General features: G+C 44.5%; 1 protein-coding gene across 4 annotated transcripts in view; it reads right to left on the bottom strand.

The window, feature by feature from the left end:
- Positions 1-18,269, bottom strand: part of ESYT2 (extended synaptotagmin 2) — an 82,204-nt gene extending 63,935 nt beyond the window's left edge. For 2 of the 4 annotated variants that reach the window (XM_027051203.2, XM_027051204.2), the window contains exon 1: positions 17,850-18,269. In XM_027051203.2, the coding sequence (XP_026907004.1) occupies positions 17,850-18,161 (312 nt within the window). In that variant the 5' untranslated portion in view covers positions 18,162-18,269. The remainder of the gene's footprint in view (positions 1-17,849) is intronic. The other 2 variants (XM_027051205.2, XM_027051206.2) reach the window with 2 other exon arrangements.
- Positions 18,270-22,960: the final 4,691 nt, after the last annotated feature.

The following is a 22,960-nucleotide window of genomic DNA, read 5'->3' as shown; positions in this document are numbered from 1 at the left end:
TTGCAAATTAAAATGAGTCCAAGAATAGGAAACATGTCTTCTCATCTCCTTCACTAAACATTTAAGACAATCTGGTTGCTTTTAGTTTTAAATTCACATCAAATGCTACTATTCAAATTTATCTGCTTATGTTTTGACTGAAATGGACCAGAAGATAGATATGTAATTGTAGCACTGAATTAATTGCACATGTTCTATATACCAAGTGGAATCAACCCAGCTTTGTTCTACTATTAAAGAAAAAAAGGGGGCACCTGGTGGCTCAGTCAGTTAAGCATCTGACTTCAGCTCAGGTCATGATCTCACGGTTCATGGGTTTGAGCCCGGCATCCAGCTCTGTGCTGACAGCTCAGAGCCTGGAGCCTGCTTCAGATTCTGTGTTTCCCTCTCTCTCTCTGTTCCTCCCCTGATCATTCTCTCTCTCTCTCTCTCTCTCTCTCTCTCTCAAATAAAAAGAAAAAAAAAACCAACAATAATAAGAAACTATAGGAGTCTGTGAAGTCACAGTCCCCCTTAAGTACAGAACTGACAGGAATACCAAACATCTACACAAACTCAGAAGTCACTTCATGTTTGAAAATTAACTATAAATTTTTCATTTTCAAGAAACTGGTTTATATATTTCTAAGAGCTTAATTTTATTCTCTCACACAGACAGTGTATATTTGAAGAGTTATGAGAATGAAGTCACATACCCCAAATCTACCCATTTTCTCTCTTTACTCCTTTATTAGTATGCAATGGAGAACAGTAATCAGGCACTTGGAAACATTAGGGTTTGTTTCCTAAATATAACAATTTATTTTTACTACATGTTTGAAACCAAGATCCTGATACATGCCTGTTTGTCATTAACTGTGATCGTGCAATACAGAAATACCTAAAAAACCCCAACACCACCTCCCCACACACACGTCTTCAATTTGGTGTTACAGTGATATCCCAGGGAGAAATATCATGGCTTACTCTATTGTTCTTTCTTTTCTGTACAAGAGGCTTAATGACAGGGAATCTCAGGGAAAAAATTACAAACGTTTTTGTACATCTTTCTTTCTTTCTTTTTTTAAGAGAAAGTGCGCACAGATGCGCACTGTTATCAGGGAGGATAACAGGAAGAGTAAGAGAGAGAATCTTAAGCAGTCTCCATGCCCAGCACAAAGCCTGATACAGGGCTCAAACTCAGAAACCGTGACCTCATGAGCTGAGCTGAAATCAGGAGTCAGATGCCTAACTGACTGAGCCACCCAGGCACCCCTTTTCCCGTCTCGTGATCATATCCTGGACTCTCCCCAATTCTCCCTAGAAAGCCCACTAGTTTATTCACTATATGTGCATCACTACATACAGAAATGATAATTAGATCACTTGTTCATGCACTATATATATGTAACTATATACAGAAACAATAACTAGATCCTAAGATCACCTTCAAGAATTTCTCCTTTTGGAATATTACAGACGTTGTAAAAAGCGCCAAAAGGCCCTGTGTGCACTTCACCCAGTTTCCCCAATGGGTGTATTCTAAACAACTATAGTGCACCCTCAAAACCAGGAAGTGGATATGGTTTCTACCATTTATCTATCAATCACCCATCACCTCTCTCATTTTCTATCATCTATGTACCACCTCTCTATAACACAGGTCGTCAAAGTCGCAAAAACCACACACTACCTGACTCTATTTACATGGGCTGTCCAGAGCGGGCAAGTCCATACAGAAAAAAAATGGATCAGTGGTTGCCTAGGGCTTGTGGGAGAGATGTGGAGGGATGGGTATGGAGTTGAAGAGAGGACAAAGTCATTCTAAAACTAGACACTGGTGATGGTTCTATAATACTGTGCTATACTGAAAAGCAATGAAGTGTACATTTTAAGTGGCTGAATTGCGTGGTATATGAACCGTATCCCAAATATAGCTATTACAAAAGAGAAACATACCATTCCCTAAAATACATACTGTGCTACCATACTTCATTTATTTTACTCAGATATTTCCCAAAATAATATCAAAACCAAGTAAGTAACCCCAGAGGCCCAGAGATAAATCAGTAGCCTGAGAGCTCCGTGTTGGTGGATTAACCAACAAACAAGGACACTTTAGTGGTCTACTGGCCCTAAAGGGCACCTGCCCCAATCGCTGGTGAAGAAGGAACATACAGGGGCATGCCATTATGGGGACCAAATTATTTCTGTATTTAAAAACTTGTATATATGTCAGAACTGAAATATTTGGTGAGGCCATAAAGATACATGAATTTTTACTAGAGGATATGCTGTATATTTAACCAATGCTTGTATCTCCCCAGAAAACCCCATTCTTCCACTCCCTCACCCCCTCACTCCTTCACCCTTTCACTCCCTCACCTCTTCAGTCCTCCAGTCTCTCACTGCCTCACCCCTCCAGTCCCTCGCAAATTCTCTCCCTCACCCCTTCACCCCTTCAGATCCTCCAGGCCCTCACTCTTTTACTCCCATCCCCTGGTCCTGATTCATTTTTCATTTTTAAGGGAATTATTTGCAGGGACCTGGCCGATCAATCACTGTACTCCCTCACCACTTTGCAGGTGAAGGATCTGAGCCCCATCCAGTTGGTGCCGGTCAGCAGCCACAGAGCTGGGGTCCACAGAGGACCGGCCTCTGACTCCGACTCCACACCCAGAGCAGCACCAGGCAAGCCCCCCTGAAGCAGCGCCCCCACACTGTTCTGTGGGGCAGCCAGACTCCCCACCCTTCCCTACACAAAAATGAGGCTCTCGTGAAAGTTTTAAAATCCATTTTTCTCCTCTACTTATAATTAAAATCCCCAGTGTCTCCAGCCTGTTCTTCTCCTGAAGCTATAAAATGTAAAACAAATGAAAGAGTGTTCATGACTCATAAAAACATAAATTCACTAAATGGTAACATTTATCAGGTACTTCCCAAGTCACTGAATTGCCAGATGCCATTTCATAGGTGAAGTAGGTGAAGCCCAAACTAGAATTTTTCTAGAGCGGTTTACGTCAAGCTCTACTGCTTAAAATTTTACAAATGGCCTCATTTGTAATTTAGCCAGCTAGGCGCTAATAGTAACAGGATTTTCATTTAAAAAGATTCCATGTTGGGGCGCCTGGGTGGCTCGGTCGGTTAAGCATCCGACTTCGGCTCAGGTCATGATCTCACGGTCCGTGAGTTCGAGCCCCGCGTCGGGCTCTGTGCTGACAGCTCAGAGCCTGGAGCCTGTTTCGGATTCTGTGTCTCCCTCTCTCTCTGCCCCTCCTCATGCTCTGTCTCTCTCTGTCTCAAAAATAAATAAACGTTAAAAAAAAAAAATTAAAAAAAAAAAAAAAAGGTTCCATGTTGGGGCACCTGGCTGGCTCAGTCAGCAGAGCATGCGACTCCTGACCTCAGGGTCATGAGTTCAAACCCCACGTTGGTCATGGAGACTACTAAAATAAAAATTTAAAAAGTGTCATTTAGTATCCAAAATATTCAAATAACTTACAAAACTCAACACCCCTAAAAACAAATAATTAATTTAAAAAATGGGCAGAAGACATGAATACATATTTTTCCAGAGAAAACATATAGATGACCAAAAGAACCACGAAAAGATGTTCAACATCACTCACCATCAGGGAAATACAAACCAAACCCACAATGAGATACCACCTCACCCCTGTCAGAACGGCTAAAATTAACAACACAAGAAACAACAGGTGTTGGTGAGGATGAGGAGAAAGGGAAACCAAGTTACACTGTTGGTGGGAATGCAAACTGGTGCAGCCACTCTGGGAAACAGTATGGAGGTTCCTCAAAAAGTTAAAAATAGAACTACCTACGACCCAGCAAGAGCATTACTGGGTATTTACCCAAAGGACACAAAATACTGATTCAAAGAGATACACACACCCGGATGTTTTTAGCAGCACTAGCAGCAATGGCCAAATTACTGAAAAAGCCCAAATGTCCACTGACTAATGCATGGATACAGATGTGGTATATACATGCATATATTACATATAGAGTACGAGGTATATATTTATAATATATGCACACATATACACAATGGAATACTAAGCCATTAAAAAAAGAATGGAATCTTGCCGTTTACAACGTGAATTATGTTACATATGCTATACGGTACTATGCTAGGTGAAATAAGTCAGAGAAAGACAAATACCATATAATTTCATTCATATGTGGAATTTAAGAAACAAAACAAATACACGTAGGGGGGAAAAGAGAGAGGAAAACCAAGTAACAGACTCTTAACTCCAGAGAACAAATTGATGGTTACCAAAGGGAGACGGGGATTAAGGAGGTACGGGTTGTGATGTGCACTGAGCGTTGTACGAAAAGTGTTGAACCACTGAATTCCACACCTCATACTAATATTACACTGTATGTTAATTAACAGGCATTTAAATAAAAACTTGGGGGAGAAACCCATATACATTTAAAATATTTACCTAAGGATACATTTTGAAATAAAATTAAACAAACAAAACGTGACACCTAATCCCTTTCTGCTGAATCTATTTTCCCATCCCCCTTCCAAATCACACTCAACAACAGAAAATATTTTCCTTCGAAATTTTATAGGGCAATCAATATATGAGGAGTTCACAAATCTAGTTTTCCTTATAAATAACGTTAGCTTGAAGCTGAGGAGTACCTTGCAGCAGACCGATTCTGCTGAGAACAATTAGAAACATGCTCATGCACACGTGCTCACACTCACACACGCATATACATGCCAGAAGATACTGGAAATCTGCCAAGGCATGAAGGCCCAGAGGGGCTAACATGCAGGGTAGAAGGCACTATGGTGGGGAGCCGATCTTCTGAGACTGTCTTCCCCCGCAGGGATGTGGAACAAGAGGTTGAGAAAGGGGCTGAGAAGCAGAGAAGCCACAGAGTTAACGCAAACATCACAAGACGAGAGAGACAAGAATTGGGAGAGCTGGGTTGGCTGAGCAACAGACTCCAGGATCTGAGATCCTCAGGAGGGGGAAGTGAGCTTATCTGACAGTTTCACCCGTGAGGTAGCTGCCAAACTCTTAAGCTACTCAGGGCAAGAAGCTAGCCTCTAGCAGGCAAAAGAGCTTGGCAGGCTCCTCATACTGAGGAAGCAAAACCGAGACTCTGAGGGTGACTGAAGAGGGACTCAGTCAACACTGCGTGTCTTCGAGGCTAAGCCTGAAAGCGGATGAGAGCAGACTAGATGAGAGCGGTCCGCAACTTGCCCTCGGGCTAACCCAGAACCTTGTTAGATTAAGCTGATCTGCTCCCACACTGCCCTAACTTAGAGGGTAGGGGGAACCCTCTCTGGAGGACAGGAACAGCATCCAGAGCTGGGATATACTGTACACATTTACAACCAGTTCTGAGATTGCCAACTTTGGGATGTAAATATTTCCAAACGGCCAATTTCAGGCTAAGAAAACTCACTAAATGTGGAGTTGGGAAGTTAGTTATCATGGAAATGCAAACCAACCCACAATGAGACACTTCACATCTACCAGCACGGCTATAATCAAAAAGACAGAAAGTAGCAAGTGTTTGTGGGGCGCCTAGCTGGCTCAGTCAGCGGAGTATGTGAATCTTATCTTGGGAGTCTTGAGTTCCAGCCCCATGTTGGGCATGGAGATTACTTAAAAGAAAAAAATATTTTGTTAGTGCCCACTGGTGACGGTTAAAAGTTGAATAAAGATTAAAAACAAAAACACAAGTGTTGGCAGGTATGTAAGAGGAACTGGAGCTTCTCCGCCCTGTTGGTGACAATGTAAAACGTTCCCATTATTGTAGAATCGTTCGGCAGTTTCTCAAAAACATGAGCCCAGCAATTGCACTTCTTGGTACACACCCTCTCCCTGCAAACTGAAAACAGGTATTCAAATAAAAATTTGTACAGAAATGTTCACAGTGCCATTCACAATAGCCAAGAGACAGAAAAAACCCCAACGTTCATCAATGGATAGGATGATAAACGAACAGATAAACAAATTGTGGTAGGTCCATATAATGGAATATTATTCCCCATAGAAAGAAACGACACACACTGCAGGGTAGAATCTTTAAAACAGTATGCTAAGTGAAATAAGCCAGACACAAAAAGTCACATATTGTAGGATTCCATTTTTAGGAAATATTCAGAACAGGGAAATCAGAGACAGAAGCAGTGGCTGCACAGGTGGGGGGACAGTGATGTAAATGTTTTGGGATCAGACAGAAGTGATAGGTGCACAACACTGTGAAGGAACTAAATGACACCGAATTATACATTTTTTAAAAGTTAATTTTGTTATTTGAATTTTATTGCAATCAAAATAAAGATAGGAATTATCAAGCCAGGAAAAACAAGGAGGAACCTTAGATACATATTGCTAAAGTGAAAGAGGCCAATCTAAAAAGGCCACACACGATATAATCCCAACCATCTGGCATTCTGGAGAAAGCAAAACAACAATAAAAAGACCAGTAACCACCTGGGGGTTTAGGAGAGGGAGGGAAAAACAGAGGGATTTTTAAGGTACAGGAGTTTTTCGGGCAGTGACTCCTAATGTAAAGTATGGATTTTAGGTAAATGAATCAACAGTTTCAGTAACTGTAACAAATATGCCACACTAATATCCTGGCTCCCAAGTATCCGGACATAGGTAGTGTTGTCAGCTCAGTAATGTCGCCCCGCCCCGCCCCCCCCCCCCCCCCCCGCAAAGATATATATGACGCAATCCCTAGAACCTGTGAACGTTGCCTTATGTGGCAAAAAAAGGACTTTCAGATGTGACAAATTAGGGATCCTAAATTGGGGAGAGTAGCCTAGATAATCCAGGTGGGCCCTAACGCAATCATAGCATCCTTCCAGAAGGCAATGTGATGATGGAAACAGCTGCTGGCTTTGAAGGCAGAGAGGGGGCCAGGAGCTCAGGAATGCAGCCCTAGAAGCTGGGAGCACAGCCCTGCTGACCCTTCGTCTCAGCCCATAGGGACTTGTGGCTTCCAGGCTTGTGGAAGATAAATTTGTGTTGTTTTAAACCACCAAGTCTGCAGTTATTTGTTATCGTGATGCCAGTGCAGGTGGCAAGCAAAGATGGGCTGTAACCCTTTCCCTCCTGCTCTGTTCACTATGAAATTACTATCTATAGGTGATTCCTTTTAAACTACTTCATATGCATAGCAAGATTCACTCCTTTATTTCCCCCAATGTGAAACAGCAAGCTGACTCAAGCTATTACATAAAATCAACACTTTGTATTAAGTACTGGATAGATTTCATGATCTTTATATACATGAAAAAATAACTAGAAATTATATTGTCCTTTACGGTTTGGATTACATTTGGGCTTTTCCTTTTAAAAACCCAGTACTCAGGGGTACCTGAGTGGCTCAGTCGGTTAAGCGTCCAACTTCGGCTCAGGTCATGATCTTGGCAGTTTGTGGGTTCAAGCCCCGCATCTGGCTCCGTGCTGACAGCTCAGAGCCTGGAGCCTGCTTCAGATTCTGTGTCTCACTCTCTGCCCCTTGCCGGCTAGCACTCTGTCTCTCTCAAAAAACAAATAAACATTAAAAAATAATAACAAAGAAAAATAAAAACCCAGTACTCAGGTAGTTACTTAGAAATTGTTAGCAGATCTTATGTACTCACTGCTGGGCATTTAAATATTTATAGCACAAATGAAATACATTAACAAACTCAGTAGGCAATTCACTTCAAATGTTTACAATGGCAACATGGGCATTATGTAACAATTTACAAGCTGAGTGTAGAAAGTCCTAAGAAGACAAGCAATTGGTAGTTCACTGTTCCAAAAATTCACTAGATTTACCGAGTAAACTGTATAGAAATGCATTCTGCAAGACGCCATAGTGGAATATAAAAAGCCTTGTCTTCCAAGTCCTATGCTACACACAAATACACCACAAAGCAGATTTAATTAAATGCTTTAACAAATACGCAAGTAAAGTTCAGGAAGAAAACAGAAGATAAGAGTATTACTCTGATCAATAATTTTAGCAATTTGATGCTGGTATCTCAGAATATGAGCAGCATAAATGAAAACCAGTATACCACATACTCCAGTGCAGTATTTATGGGATGAAGCAAGTTGGACATTCTCTTGTCACATCACTGGATTTATCTTGTACAGTTCTACCTTATTTTGGGAAACCTAAAACATCACCCCCGAGATGCAAACAGAAGGAAACAACGCCACAGATAATACAGGTTAAACTATTAATTTAGTTTAATTAATAAACTAAATTAATAATTCTGGGTCACTCCTGACTCAGAATAGGAGTGCATTTTCGAATCCCCACTTTGGTCACTAACCAGCACGGTTCCACCAGAGGAAGGAAAGGAGTGCTAGAATGAACAAAGATTCCAAGATGACACTTCAGAATGGAACAACAGTACACACTGCATCAGGGCAGCTGCGGAAGGAGGGAAAATTAACCTTGTCCTCAGGATAGTATTTAAGGAAGCAGCAGCAAGGATGAGGGTTAATAACATAGGTTCCTGGGCTACCATTTTAGGGATATACAGAAGACAGAAATTATAAGTAGCACTTCTGACCTTGAATAATAACAAAGCATTAAGGTAGATAAACTCCTAGCAACAAAACCAACAAACCGCAGTGAAACAGAAACAAAGAGAAACTCCAGGTCCCCTCTGCCCTCTTCTAGCTGACGTGGGGGAGAAGGTGGTAAGGTGGGTAAGTGGCCCGGCAGCAGGAAACTGGCAGCAACACCAGGGCTTCTAAAAGGGAGCATCAACCACTCAGATCACTAACTCAAGGGCAAAGGCACCGCTGGCCGCCACTGCCCTGCCAGGGCCAGCATGGCCCTCGGTCTTTCCTCATTCCAGCCTCATAACCACATCATGGGTTTTTGTTTCATGGCTCATTTCAATGTGTATCTAATGATGAGGAAACTAAGGTTCTAAAAGGTGTGACTGACTTCCCCAAGTGCACAGAGTCGGGAGGGGACTGGACTCAGACAGGAACCCAGAGCTACCAGGTCCAGAGCCTGCTTCTCCAGTGTGCACCTAAGCCACAATGCCATCACAAGGGAGACCGGTGCCATGAGGGCAGCCCATTCATCTGCCAGTGGCACACACCAGTCAGTGACCGAGGGCTGCCAGACTAACACTGGTCACATGGCTAAAGACACAAAGTCAATGACAATCCAGCAAGTCTCAGCAATCTCCAAGGAGCCATCATGACACTGTACTACGTGAAACCACACTAATCCAGTTTAAAATATTCCTCCTGTTAACAAACTTTACTATCCCAACACAGCACAGAGAAAGAAAAGCTAGTGAAGCTGAGACCACCCCCCCCCCCCCATGTCCGGAGAATGCTTTTTTTTCTGAAGGTTATTCACATAAGAGGGGATCTGGATGAATCAACTGTGCATCTGAACATCAACATCATTCAAAAATAAACACCGCCCTCCAAAGTCAGACTTTTGTCTATAAAATTATCATGCTACTTTCATGAGTTCAAAAACAGTTCATATTCTGGAACATATCTGGTAAATAGCTCAAGCAAATAATGTTTCAGAACCTGAAAAGAGCAGAATATTAAATACATCTCAAATTCTAGTTTTATTTTCTCAGCATGTAATATCAAACAATCTTGAATCCAGAATTTATCAAATACCATCTAAATAAAACACAGCATCCCCGTGAAATAGGTAATATTGCAATAACCAAAGACGTATTTCGAATAATGACATGATGTCCATAATGTAATGCTCAATGAAGGAGGATACAACACATACATGTATATCCATATACATCAGAGATTCAGAAAATCATCAAGAAGTTAGTAACGGTCCTCACTAGTTTGCAGGATGCAGGTGACTTTTTCCTCCTTACTCTTCTCCAAAGCTTGAAATGTTCTACAGTGAGGATGCCTTCTTCTATTAGAAAGATTATATGTTTATGAGAAACAAAGAAAAATATAATTGTGTATTCATTAAAAATGGGTAAGAGAGGCACCTGGGTGGCTTAGTCGGCTGAGTGTCCCAAGTCTTGATTTCTGCTCAGGTCATGATCTCACAATCCGTGGGTTCTAGCTCCACGTCAGGCTCTGTGCTGAGTGTGCAGCCTGCTTGGGATTCTCTCTTTCCCTCTCTCTGCCCCTCCCCTGCTTACATTCTCTCTCCATATCTCCCCCAAAATAAATAAACTTAAAAAAAATAGGTAAGAGGAACTTCACTTAGTGATTGAGCAAACAAAAAGAACTTTGAGTTCAACTACAATGACAGTTTTGCAAATAATAAAAAGGAAAACAGAATGTGAACTGTCAGATTAGTATTTCCACACTTGCCATTTGCGTGGCTGTCACCAATTCCCACATGTAGTCACCAGGACAGCACTGCTCCTGACACACAGAGTGCACTCAACATGTGTGCTGTTACTTTGCTCAGACACTCTGGTCTGCACACCCTGCTGTAATCCATCAGGTGCTGAACTGTGGGTTGCAGAGGTGTCCACCCTGAGTGATCATAAAACTGCCTTTTGCAAAGCAGGCAAAGACAGCAGAGCATAAAATTGGAAGTACAAGCATAGCTAGATCAACAAACCCTAAATAAAGTTTTAGTCTTCATCAATCAAATCTTTGATTTTATTAAAGACTCTAGATGTTACCTTAGTAAATGTACAAAATGTTCTAAATGGCGTAATTTTTTAAAAAAATGAACATAACACCCCACCAACAGAAAGACCTGAGAAAGGTCTGCCTTTCCTTTTTCCATACAAACTTAAGAGTCAAGAAAACTTAAATCCTAAACCACATTTTCCTGAACAAATGATTTTTAGTATGGCTCATCATAAAGAGAAAAATTTGCAATAACAATCCCATTCAAGGTTGTAATTTTCCATCAACTACTATTATGGGTGATTTGGAATTATGAATGATATTTTTAATATTTTTTTCCTGGATTAAGGAAACGAGTACCTATTACTTTCACTTAAAAAAAAAATACAAATGCATACTATGACTAAAACTAGGATCACATATACACCTGTATTCTTACCAATGGGTATATTCTTGAGTTTCTAAGGCCTGTCTTACTCACGTTTGTTTCTAGCACCTTAGCAGGAGCCCTGGAACATAAATGTTGGTTGAAGTTAATAAATGAATCCATACAGGCTCGTTTCTAATCCCCAGGCATAAATCAAGCTACTTCCTTAAAATGTAATCTCTAGGAAAAATTCACAAAAATAAATGGGTTTCCTTAAAAAAATAGGACTTTTTTAATGCAAGAAAAATAAATGAAAAAGGTCAGTGACAGGGAGAAACAGCGCAAGAAAACCCACAAAGAAAACATGTTTAATGGAAAAGTGATGGCACACAAAAGAAACCACTGATACTGTTTATGTAAGAAATGTGCCCCACCCAATCCAAAAGAACACAAGGTGACTCATTACTTAAGCACAATAAGACCGTTAGAGAGAATGGTCTATTCAAGGAAGGTGGGCTGTACTTCCAGCTCCCTCCAGGTAAAGCGCTCAACAACCCAACAATAATCTTGGCTTGTTTTTCTGGCAGCTGAAGCAAGAAGAGAATTCCACTCCACTGCACAAGAGCTTCCATTTTCTGATTTCACCAGCTTAATTCTGAATACATCACTATCTCCCCTTCCTCCAATGCCAAAACACTCTGAGTCTCAAGAGCAGTATTTATATCTATGCCTAGCACAGGCTCCCTGTGAACTGGGAGATCTGCCCTGAGAACGGGGGACCCCGGCTGGAGCACATCTACTCCTCACCCCTGAACCCATAGCAACTGATGAGCCTCTACTGCCTTCCATCACCTTCCCATACAGCTCCCTCCAGACGGGACAGTCCAGGTGGGCTCTGATGTTCCCACCACAGGATATGCCTGATTTCCCACTTGGGCGCTGTTATCTTGCTATTCCCACAGAATATAATGCCATGCCCTTCTATTCTTAAATGTCCATAAATATGTCTATACGCATGTCTATATGCACCACTAAGCATGGCACTGGGGCCATCACATCCTGCCTCCTATCTACCCAAAAGATAACACACACATAAAGGCAAGATGACCTCTTATATTTCTGCATATAATAGGTCCCCAGATCTTTAAAAAAATTTTTTTTTAACTTTATTGATTTATTTTCGACATAGAGACAGAGTGTGAGTGTGGAAGGGGCAGAGAGAGAGAGGGAGACAGAATCCGAAGCAGGCTTCAGGCTCTGAGCTGTCAGCATGGCCCGATGCGGGGCTCCAACTCACGAACTGTGAGATCATGACCTGAGCCAAAGTCAGATACCCAACCGACTGAGCCACCCAGGTGCCCCCAGATCTTTAAACGGATAAAAGGAAATTCACCTGAGGCAGCACTGTGTCATGGATCTAAAAAAGGTAATGATTTAGCAAAATATAATAAAACGCAAAAGACCACAAAAAAATACATTCTAAAATCATGCTATGATAAAATGAATCTAATATACAACAAACCATTCTATACCCTAAAAGTCTTAAACATACAAAAGTATGTATCAATACACTGAATCAAAGGAGTTTAGAATAACAGAAAACCACACATTTAAGCTATTTATATCTTTGAAAGATGACTTCTATGTCATTCAATCAGAATTTATTTAGACATTCTGGTACCAACGTTTACAGTAACATTAGGGTCAAGGTAAGAACATTTACCTCCCTAGTTATCATTCTTAAGCCTACACTGTTCATCAAATATTCTCTAAAAATGCCTCCAAATTTAAGTTGGAACAATAATTTTTACAGCTGCAACAGTTTTACACTATATTGCACACCTGAAACTGATGTAACACTGTGTTAACTAGAGTGGAATTAAAAAAACTGAATAAAATGTAAAAAAGAGTCACAACACAGTTTTTAGTCGGAATTCCACAAGCAAGGACGTATGTATGGCTTACTCTGTATTGTAACTAATTTTCTTTTTCACTTATTTTTAAAAGTTTATTTTTTTGAAAGAGTATGTGAACAGGGGAGCGTGGCAGAGGGAGAGAGAGAACCCCACAGGCTCTATACCGCCAGCAGTGTGAAAAATCTAAATTATTTAGATAAATAGAGGCTTAAACCCACAAACTGTGAGATCATGACCTGAGCTGAAGTCAGACACTCAACCGACTGAGCCATGCAGACATCCCTATTTTTTTTTTACTTTAGAGAGAGACAGTGTGTGTACGAGAGAGAGCAGGGGAGGGACAAAGGGAGAATCTTAAGCAGACTCCACGCTCAGCACACAGCCTGACTCGGGGATCCCACAACCCTGGGATCATGACATGAGCAGAAATCAAGAGTCAGATGCTTAACAGACTGAGCCACCCAGGTGCCCCTGATACTCTTTAATAGCACTACTGAGATATAATGCACACACCACGCTGATATAGGAAACAAAGGCAAATGAAAAATTAAATTTCCTTACTGACTACAGCCCATTGACAAGTCCTTGAAACAGGTAGAGTGACATTCCTCTAGGAATTCAATGATGACACTTCGCTAAGGGCAAAAGGTTATCTTAACGGACTCCCCAGGAACCTGTAAGCCTACTCTAACATAGAAAAATTCCTTTGGAAACCTCTTTTATCACCACCTTCCCCACCCCCCCAAGATACATGTTGGCAATCAGCCTCCAAGCTCATATGGCCCAATGATGTACATCTGAAGGGTTTCAAGACTGAGTTTTTACTAACAGTAATAAATGACCTTTTCCTAACAGCAGCTAGCCCCTCAAGGTCCTGAAAACCTGTCTCCAAAATACCTCAGAGACTATCCCTAACCCCCTCCCAACCTGATGGTATATACTTAGTCACTCTTCATAACCCCAATGAAGCTCTTTCTGCCCACAGGTCCTGTCCCTGTGTTTTAAAAAAACAAAAACAACCCCCCCCCCCAAAACTCCACCTTTTGCACCAAAGACATTTCAAGAATTCTTTCTTGGCCGTCAGCTCCAGACACCTTTCCCCACCACTCTAAAACCGCATCAATACCATTTGCTCATTTAAAGTATACAATTTGGGGGTGCCTAGGTGGTTCAGGTGGTGATCTCACAGTTGTGGGTTAGAGCCCCAAATTGGGCTCGCTGCTGTCACTGTGGAGCAGATTAGGATCCTCTGTCCTCCTCTCTCGCTTGCACTCTCTCAAAAATAAAAATATTCAAAGTGTACAATTCAATGGTTTTTAGCATATTCACAATGTCTGTGATATTATTCAAAGTTAAATGTTGTGACCAATGTAGAGATCATGAAAACCTCCAGAAAAGACAGGTTCACTAGGCCTAACAAGAACACTATAGTTTTTCAAAACTGGTTCTTTGCAGGAGATCTGTATTTTATAAACATACTTAACACAATGTTAATATACTCCATATATTTCTAATTCCTATATTTATTCCTACTTCAGTCCTAGGAATAAATGTAAATGTAAATGTAGTTTCACAATGTAAAGTGAAACTAATATTAGTCTAAAACAGAAGTATTATTAAAACCAGAGCATACAAGTTGATGAATGCATATACCTTAAATTTAAATCCATTATTCAGTTTCAACTAAAGAGATATTATTGCTTTATGTGTGCCACACTTGGGGCATTCTGTTCCCACTTGATGAAGCATTTAGTCCACATACTCAGAGCAAAGCAGTGTGCACAGTCCTCCTCTGTGAACAGCAGTGCCAGTATAAATTAAAAAACCCAAAGCAGCATCGCATCCCCATCACAGCCATCAGGAGGGCTCTAACATCTTTTCAAAGCACATCATCACTCTAGGATCTAAGTGCTAAAGTTGCAACCACAGTTTAAAATAGCTCAACTGTTGTTCCTGAATTAGCTACATGGACTATTTTGTTACAAATCTTCACCAAATTTTATTAAAGTCAAGGATTAACACTGAGAATAAAAACAAATACTTGCCGTTCCTTCACATGAGACCAAAGTGTCTTCTTTTCTCTTGTTCATTTGATCCTTGGCCTGTATGTATTCAGCTCTGGCTAGAGATCAACTCTGGACTTCCCAGAACTATGGGAAGCTGACACGACAGCTCTCCCCCAAAAAGCCTAACAAGGAAGCCCAGTGCTTTAAATCTCAAGTACCAAAGTATGAAAGTAATAAAAGACCAAGTGACAAAAGCGTTAAGTAGTACTGTATATGATAGATTTGGGTCTCTCTCTCTCTTTTTTTTTAATGCTTATTTACTTTTCACACACACACAGACACACAACAAAATGAGAATGGGCCAGGAGCAGAGAGCGCGGGACACACAGAATCCGAAGAAGGCTCCAGGCTCTGCACTGACATCAGTCCGCCCAATGTGGGGCTTGAACTCAGGAACTGTGAGATCATGACCTGAGCAGAAGTTGGACGCTGAGATGACTGAGCCCCCCAGGCTTTCTATTTGCAGCCATACAATCAGCATGTACTGGCAGCTTACTGTAAAAGCAGGAAAGGGGCAGACTTCACCCTACCAAGTTCTACTATTTCAAATAAATACAAATAGCAGTGGAAAACTGTCTTTATTCAACTCTATAAAATCTCTTCAAGAATATTCTTTACCTGTGGTCTCATTTTACAGGACCCAACTAACACAGGGTAGACACACACCACCATGACAAAAGGCCAGTCTTTGATCCATCAACTCAAACTTTTCCCTTTTTATGGGAAAAAAGAGTGAATAACAACATGGCTTATATAAAAAGCTGTAGGACCAGTCTCACAGGATTATCACATGTTAATTGAGAGCCATTTTGCATATCCTTAATTACAAACGGTATATATTTTTTCTTTTTTACTCAAAGTAGTCATATCTCATTTTCCATATCCAGTATAAATTGTTACTTTACAGATAAAAATGGTCGGTGAATGTATCCACAAGTGAGGTTAGGAAGTGAGTACCACATTAGTTCATGTTTTCCTAGGATTCCACCCGGCTATGAATCATAGTTGTCAATGACACACCATGAAAACACGTACAGATAAATCCTATTCAAAGCAAGATACCGCTCCAAAGTTCAGAAGCCCAAGAACCAGAGTATGTACAGTAAAAGTATTACTAATACAGATATCGTGACTTTCCTTAGACAAAGTTTCTTGTTGATCTGCTCCCTAGCTGTAGCAGAAAAGCAGGCACACTTCCGGACAGTGAGATTCACTAGTTTTATTATGACAATAACGGAGGGGTGTTACAATTTATTGTATTAAAATATCTTTCTCAAACCCCAGACTCCTAATGCTTTTCTTGGATATGATCACCGTGAAATTTTACGTTAATCCAGAAATTTTCTAAGCAGCGCAGGCATGTTTAAGTGGGGGGGCGGGGGGGGGGGAGGTGCACAAATACAAATTTGGAATAAACAAGTGAAAAGCTATGGAGAAAACGTAAATTCTATGAGATGAACCTCGTGCTTCATCAGTTGGAGTCACAAAGGAAAAACCCAAGAAAAGATTCTCTGGCTAATCACCCTTTTACTCTGTTTAAAAAAAAAAAAAAAAAGGAATTTGTCCTGTCCTTCAACATGGTATTTTTTCATTTGCTACGTGAAACTAGTGTGCATTTCACAAGGATTTTTACAGGCAAATTTGATATTAGCCATTCCTGTTCATTTCAGCCCGGATCATGCCGCCTCTCGGTACCGTCTCTACTCTGTTTTAGCTCCTTTGCGACCTCCTCTAGCTTGCTGTAACATCCACACAGATGCCACTTACAAGCCCTGCATTTCCAAAGTGCTTTCCAGGCCCGGTCACTGACTTCTGTGCCACACCTCCCTCGCCCTCCCCGCTCGCTTCAAGCTAAACGCAGTGATTCTGCTTCTCCAACATACGATCGGACCACACAGTCGCCGAGCATGGACAGAACGTTCAATCCCAAAGGTCCCCGACTAGGGGGTTCTCGGTTTGGCATCCCCAGGCAGTGTCCGTCGGGCTCCGGGCGGCCTGGGTCACACACTGCATGCCTGACTCCCCACGTGTCTTATGACTGGAAACAGCGCTCACTCTCCAAGCCCTTTTCTCCTCTGAAGCCAAGTGACCCTTCTGAATTTCACCGGCGGGCCATATTCACGCCCAGTTTACACCGAGCCTCACGCGAACGTCCTTTAAAAACAAGCACCGTTTCCTGCCGTCAGGACTGTGACAGCAACTCGCGGGTGACACAGAATCAGGGCGTGACGAGGAGAGGACACCCACTGCACTAGTTCCCTTGCCGCAGAAATAAATTATGCGGACAAGTGCCGGACGTAAAAATAAGCTAATCAATATCATGACTCCTGCTCTTAGCACTAAAGTTCCCCACCCCCCCTCCCAAATTCACTTCGGAATCCAGTTCACCCTACGCGAGTCTGACGTTACTCGAGAAAAAAACGAAACACACTTTCAGTTATCTCAACAACAGCAGATCTTCCGGAGGGCCTTCCGGCTCCCCTGTGCCAGGAACGATCAAGAAATGACACTCTCCCCGGAGCAGGAAAAACCAACTTCTCCAGGAGCACGGGAGAGCCGCCGGGCTCCAGGCCGCGGCGCCGCCGCCCAGAGCGCACATTCCAGAGCTCGCCGAGGTGAGGGCCCGGCTCCCGCGGCGCAGCCACCTCAGGAAAGCACGCCACGCACTTCTCCCGTGCAGCTCCGCGCGGGACTGGGGGCGCGGACCGGGACATGGGGCTGGGGAGGGACGCGGCCGGGCGGGTGCGGCGACAGTGGCGAGGACGCCTGACAGGTACCGGGGGGCGGGGAGCCGGGCGGCGGTCAGGCTCGGAGCCCGCGGAAACCGACGGCGGGGCGGACCAGTGGTCCCGGGCGGTGCGGAGCCGGGGTCCCGGCGGGCACCCGACCCCGGCCCGGGCGGGGAGCCGGCACTCACCCAGGCCGGCAGGTCGCAGGCGCGCACCCCCAGGCGCACGGCGCGCTCCTCGTCCTCCAGCAGCGCCAGCGCGCGGCACAGGCGGGTCGCCTTGAGGCCGCGGCTCCTCCGGCACCACACGAGCAGCCCGAGCGCCAGCAGCACCCAGCTGAAGCTCAGGCCCAGGTAGCCCAGCGCGTACACCGGCAGCAGCAGCGCGAAGCTGCGCGCCAGCTGCGCCAGCAGCCCCGCTACGTCCACGCTCAGCGCCGCGCCCGGGGACTCGGCCCGGGCAGCGCCCGCCTCGGGGCCGCGGTCCCCGGCGCCGCTCATCGCGCAGCGCTCGCGTCCCTACCCCGCCGCGGCGCCTCAGCCCGCGCACCAGCGCCCCTCTGAGGGGGCCGCGCCGCCGCTACCGCCCGCCCGCGCTTCCGCCCGCGGGCGGCGTACGACGCAAGCACGCAAGTTGGGCGGGGAGGCGGCCGGCCGCGGCCCTGGGTCACCACGCGGGGTGGGCGGGGGCTGGTGGGTGACGTCATCATGCGGGCAAGCCCTGAGGCTGGAGTGGGCGGGGTCAACGTGAACGTCACCGCGAGAGGTGGGCGTCACCGCGCGAGTTGGGCGCCACCGCGGCGGCCGGGCGAGGCCCTGGACCCGAGCCACGGACTCACGGTGGGTGGGCGGGGCCGCGCTGCTACCTCATCGCGGGGGCGGGCGGGCGCCGTAGGAGGCGGGAGTGGGTGGGGCTGGCACGGAAAACACACTGGGCGTGCGGGGCGCCGCTGAGACGGCGGGGCGCGTTGTCACGTGGGTGGGTGGGGTGCCGCTGTGGCGGCAGGGCGCGGTCCTGCATCTAGGGCGCGTACCTACGCTGCGTGAGCGGGACCTACCTGCTTCCGCTTCCGCAAGGGCGGGTAGGTGCGTGACCGCGCGGGGAGGCTGTGGCCCGGCCGGGCGCCCAGTGGCCGCGTGACCTTGGGGGGCATTCTCTGGAAGGCTTTTGTGGAACGAGAAGTGCACGTTCCAGCGTGTGTCTTACACTTGCCCACTTTCTGGAAGTTCCTGTTTGATACACTTGTAAGATGTTAAAAAAAGCCGAGCGCACTTCTGATCGTTGCCGTTCTGGTCGTGCCGGTAACGCCACAGCTTGAGGATGCTTCTCTGGAAACCTCCCAGCTGTTCTAGAGCTGTGAAAAATGCAACAGGGGAGGTCTGGTTTTTGTGTATGTAAAATGAAGAGTTTTGGCTTGAATATGTGCCCGAGGTGAATCCAAGCACCTGCACCCCCTTTTATTTTTTTGAAGTTTAGTGATTTACTTTGAGAGAGCGCACGGGAGCAGAGGAGGGGCAGAGAGGCAGGGAGAGAATCGCAAGCTGGCTGCACACTGTCAGCGCAGAGCCCGCCCCGGGGCTCCAGCTCTCAAACCTTGAGATCACTACCGGAGCGGAAACCCGGAGCCTGTTCCTGACGGACTGAGCCCCACCCCTCTGCCCCCTAGCGCCTGGGCTCCTAAGTAGAATGCTTTGTAGTTTCCTTGAAAAATGTTGACCTCCTGCTCACTCCCTGCTTATTTACAGAGAGAGGGAGCGCGTGACAGGGGGAGAGGAGCAGAGGGAGAGGGAGAAAAATCTTAAGCTCCATGGTCAGCGCAAAGCGGGTCGGGGCCCAATCCCACGACCCTGGGATCATGACCTGAGTCCAAGAGTGGGACGCTTAACCAACTGAGCCACCCAGGCGCCCCCAGACTCCCTGCTTAAAGTACTAGTTTAGACCCCACTTGCCACTCCTGAGGAGAAACCACAGCCCTTGGTTACTTTATTTTCCAGTAAACTCAATCAGGGTAATTCCTAGTTAAGCGTTTTTGAGCATATGGAGTTCCAAGGAAATTTTAATTCCATTTATAACAACAAAACTAGTTTTTTCCCTCTTCCTCTTCAAATCTTTGTGACTGGTGACCTTGATCATTTTCAGGAAGGGCAGGGACTTCACTGATGAGAAATAGAGCACACCTACATGTTTTTAAGCTTTTGATTCAATGTGTACCTCATGTGACAAGTTCTTCCCTGCCATATGGCAAGGGTTCTGGAATAATAACTTGATAACTCTGTCGCTGCAGGGTCAAACCGTGGTGTCTTCAGGACAAAAACCTTGACAGACCGCTTTGTGGTGCAGATAAGAGAGTAAAAGCCATAAAGGCAAAGAGGACTGCCAACCGAAGGCTAAACTGCCACCACAGCTCCGTTAGACACCCAGATCAAAGATTTGCTGCCAACTGGAGCTTTTTGAGTGGGGGGAAGCATTTGCATGCATTCATGGCTTTGCCGCAGTCTCATTAACAATTCAACTTTCAGTTCCATGAGGGCAACGACCATATTTATTATGTTTATCATTATATTTCCAGGCTAGCACAGTGCCTGGAAGAGCAGGTACTGAATGAATAAACAACACATCTCTTCTCCCCTTATCTTCAGGTCCAAATGGAATTACGTGTGTGTGTCTGTGTGTGTGTGTGGCCATGGAGATACGTAAATATATCTCATTTCAGAAACATTGCTCTAGGGTCTGGAACAGTCAGCTTTGGGCAAGGGCACTAAATCAAGCAAGGGACAAAGTGGTTTTCCGTTTCTTGCCCTTCACCAAAATACATTGTTGTAAATATACAAAGTAACAAGTCTCAAACCTTTTCCTCTGCAACAGCTAAATGTTCTAATGCCACCTCTCCCTCAAGACTGTTACAAGCTTATGACAGGTAATTACATCGTTAACATAGTAAGGGGCTGAGCTTTTCTGTCCTATGGTCTTCCGTCTAAAAAGCTGTAGGACCATAAAGAATTGAGTGGACATTCGCAATAGATTATTTGACCTGAGCAACTTAGGGATGTAAAATGCACTGAAGAGAAGTGTCCAGGCTGCACACCAATCAACCTCCCAGCCTCAGCTGCCTTCCTTCATGACCCCATTGAACTTCCGGCCACTTCCACACCAGCAAGGCAGAGCGCATCTCATTCTGTATGGAAGCTAATAACAGACCCAGCTCGGTTCTTAGGTTTTTGCTAGTATCTTTAACCCCCTCAGCTTCCTGGGATCTCTTCATGTTACCCGCTTCCTTACCTTCTGTGCCGATACTCCTCCAATGAAAGGCACTGCTTTCTCAGAGGAAAGAAGAACCTCATTGTGACTGATTTGGTAAAAAACGGTAAAGTTCCAGTCTCTGCCCTCAACTTTTCCAGTTTCAGAGAAAAGTGCTGCCTCCTGTTTAAGTTCAATCCGTTCTGCTTTGTTTCACATCCCCTCTCACCTAGGTCTGGGCCTTATCAACTATCCTGTCCACCTGTTCTACACTACATCTTCCTGTCCTCGCTCCTTCCCTATCACCTCTGCATAAGTTTCACTGTAGAGGATGGGAGCACGTTTTGCCTCTCTTCCTTTCATACAGCTAACCGGGACTCTTTTTGCCCACACTCACCAAGACTCCTATTCCTGTCTCAGAGATGCTCCTTTGGTGACACAGCCACACATTCTTTACTACTCGAGCCACCTGAGTACATTTCTGTGTCATGCAACCAGAAGAATCGGAAAGGGCTTGGTCCTTTCTTGCTTACCCAGATGATTATAGACCGGTAGCCCTTTAATCCTGCCCTCTTTAAAATTTCCACAGAGACTTACTCTCCCCACCACGGAGGAGGCAGTGGCAAGTAGATTCTTAAGCCTTGTTATATTAGCAAATAGATGCATACATTGACGATAATGAAAGTCAGCTTTCTTGCTGTTGGAGAAGATCTTACAAGCATGGAAACGGAGAGGCCAGAAAGAACCTTGATGTGATGGATTGGACTCGGAGGAGGTATGAACTCATGTGTTTTGATACATATGTATAAAGAGGCCTAAAAATATTTTCTATTTTGGGGCGCCTGGGTGGCTCAGTTGGTTAAGTGTCTGACTTCGGCTCAGGTCATGATCTCACAGTTCATGGGTTCGAGCCCCGCGTCGGGCTCTGTGCTGACAGCTCAGAGCCTGGAGCCTGCTTCGGATTCTGCATCTCCCTCTCTCTCTCCCCTCCCTTGCTTGTTCTCTCTCCCTCTCTCTCTCTTAAAAATAAATAAACATTAAAAATTTTAAAAAGTATATCTTCTATTTCTGTCTGCTGAGAGTGTCCAGAAGCAATGGTACCCCAGTACCAATAAGCGCAAATAACTCCCACGTCTTGGCTTCTAAATACTATTTTCCAATAAAAGGAACCAGAGATCTCTGGAGAAATAGTTGACTTCAGGCTGGAGCAGTGAAAATACAAGATAAGCCTGGAATATTTTGTTGTGCCAGGAGGTAAGAAAATGCTCAAAGAATCACGTAATGTCAAAGGACATGGGAGGCAACTTGAAGGGCTCTTGCTGATTAAGTCTGGGACTATCTGAGCAGCAGAATCAAGGATGACATTGGCAGATTACAAGCCAGGGAGTAAAATAGGAACCCATGAGCCCACACTGATGTAGATGAATGAGCGAGTGATGAATGCACAAAAAAATAAGCCACTGGAGTCAAAGAAATGGAAAATCCCCACTTAGCAGTCATTGTAGCATAAGAGTGAGTTATCAACGGAGGCTAAGGATGGTAGGTGAGGTTTGATAAGGAATAATGCTAGAATACTTTCTACAAGATACTTACCAATTTAAGGGAAAGAGGAGCACAGCAGCATTTCTGGGACATTTTGCCAGAGAGCTTGAGAAAGCTTGACCCGAGTATAGGGACTCGGGGGACAGATGCCATGTAGGGTCCCCATGTTCTTACTGAGGAATTAATTATTCCAGATTGCAAGAGACTGGAGAGCCACAACAACCACATGCAACGTGTGTTCCTGTGTGGGATCTGGGCTTTGGGGACAATCTGTGGAACAAAGGGGTCTGTCGTTTGGACAGTAGAGTTGTATCCATGTTGACCTACTGACTGGAGGGAGGGTTGTGGAGCGGAGGCTGTCCCTGTTTTGGGGACACAAACACTGGAGTGTTTCGGAGTGATGAGTAATCATACCCGAAGTTCTTTGTCAAACAATTCAGGACAAGTCTAATGATCACAGGTAAGTGTGTGTGTAGACAGGTAAATAACTGCTGGGTGACAGACAAGTGGAGCACGTGCT

This window comes from Acinonyx jubatus, chromosome A2, assembly GCF_027475565.1.
Source record: "Acinonyx jubatus isolate Ajub_Pintada_27869175 chromosome A2, VMU_Ajub_asm_v1.0, whole genome shotgun sequence".
Taxonomy (NCBI): Eukaryota; Metazoa; Chordata; class Mammalia; order Carnivora; family Felidae; genus Acinonyx; species Acinonyx jubatus.
Note: the sequence above shows the minus strand (reverse complement) of the source record. Positions and strands in the feature narration are given on the sequence as shown.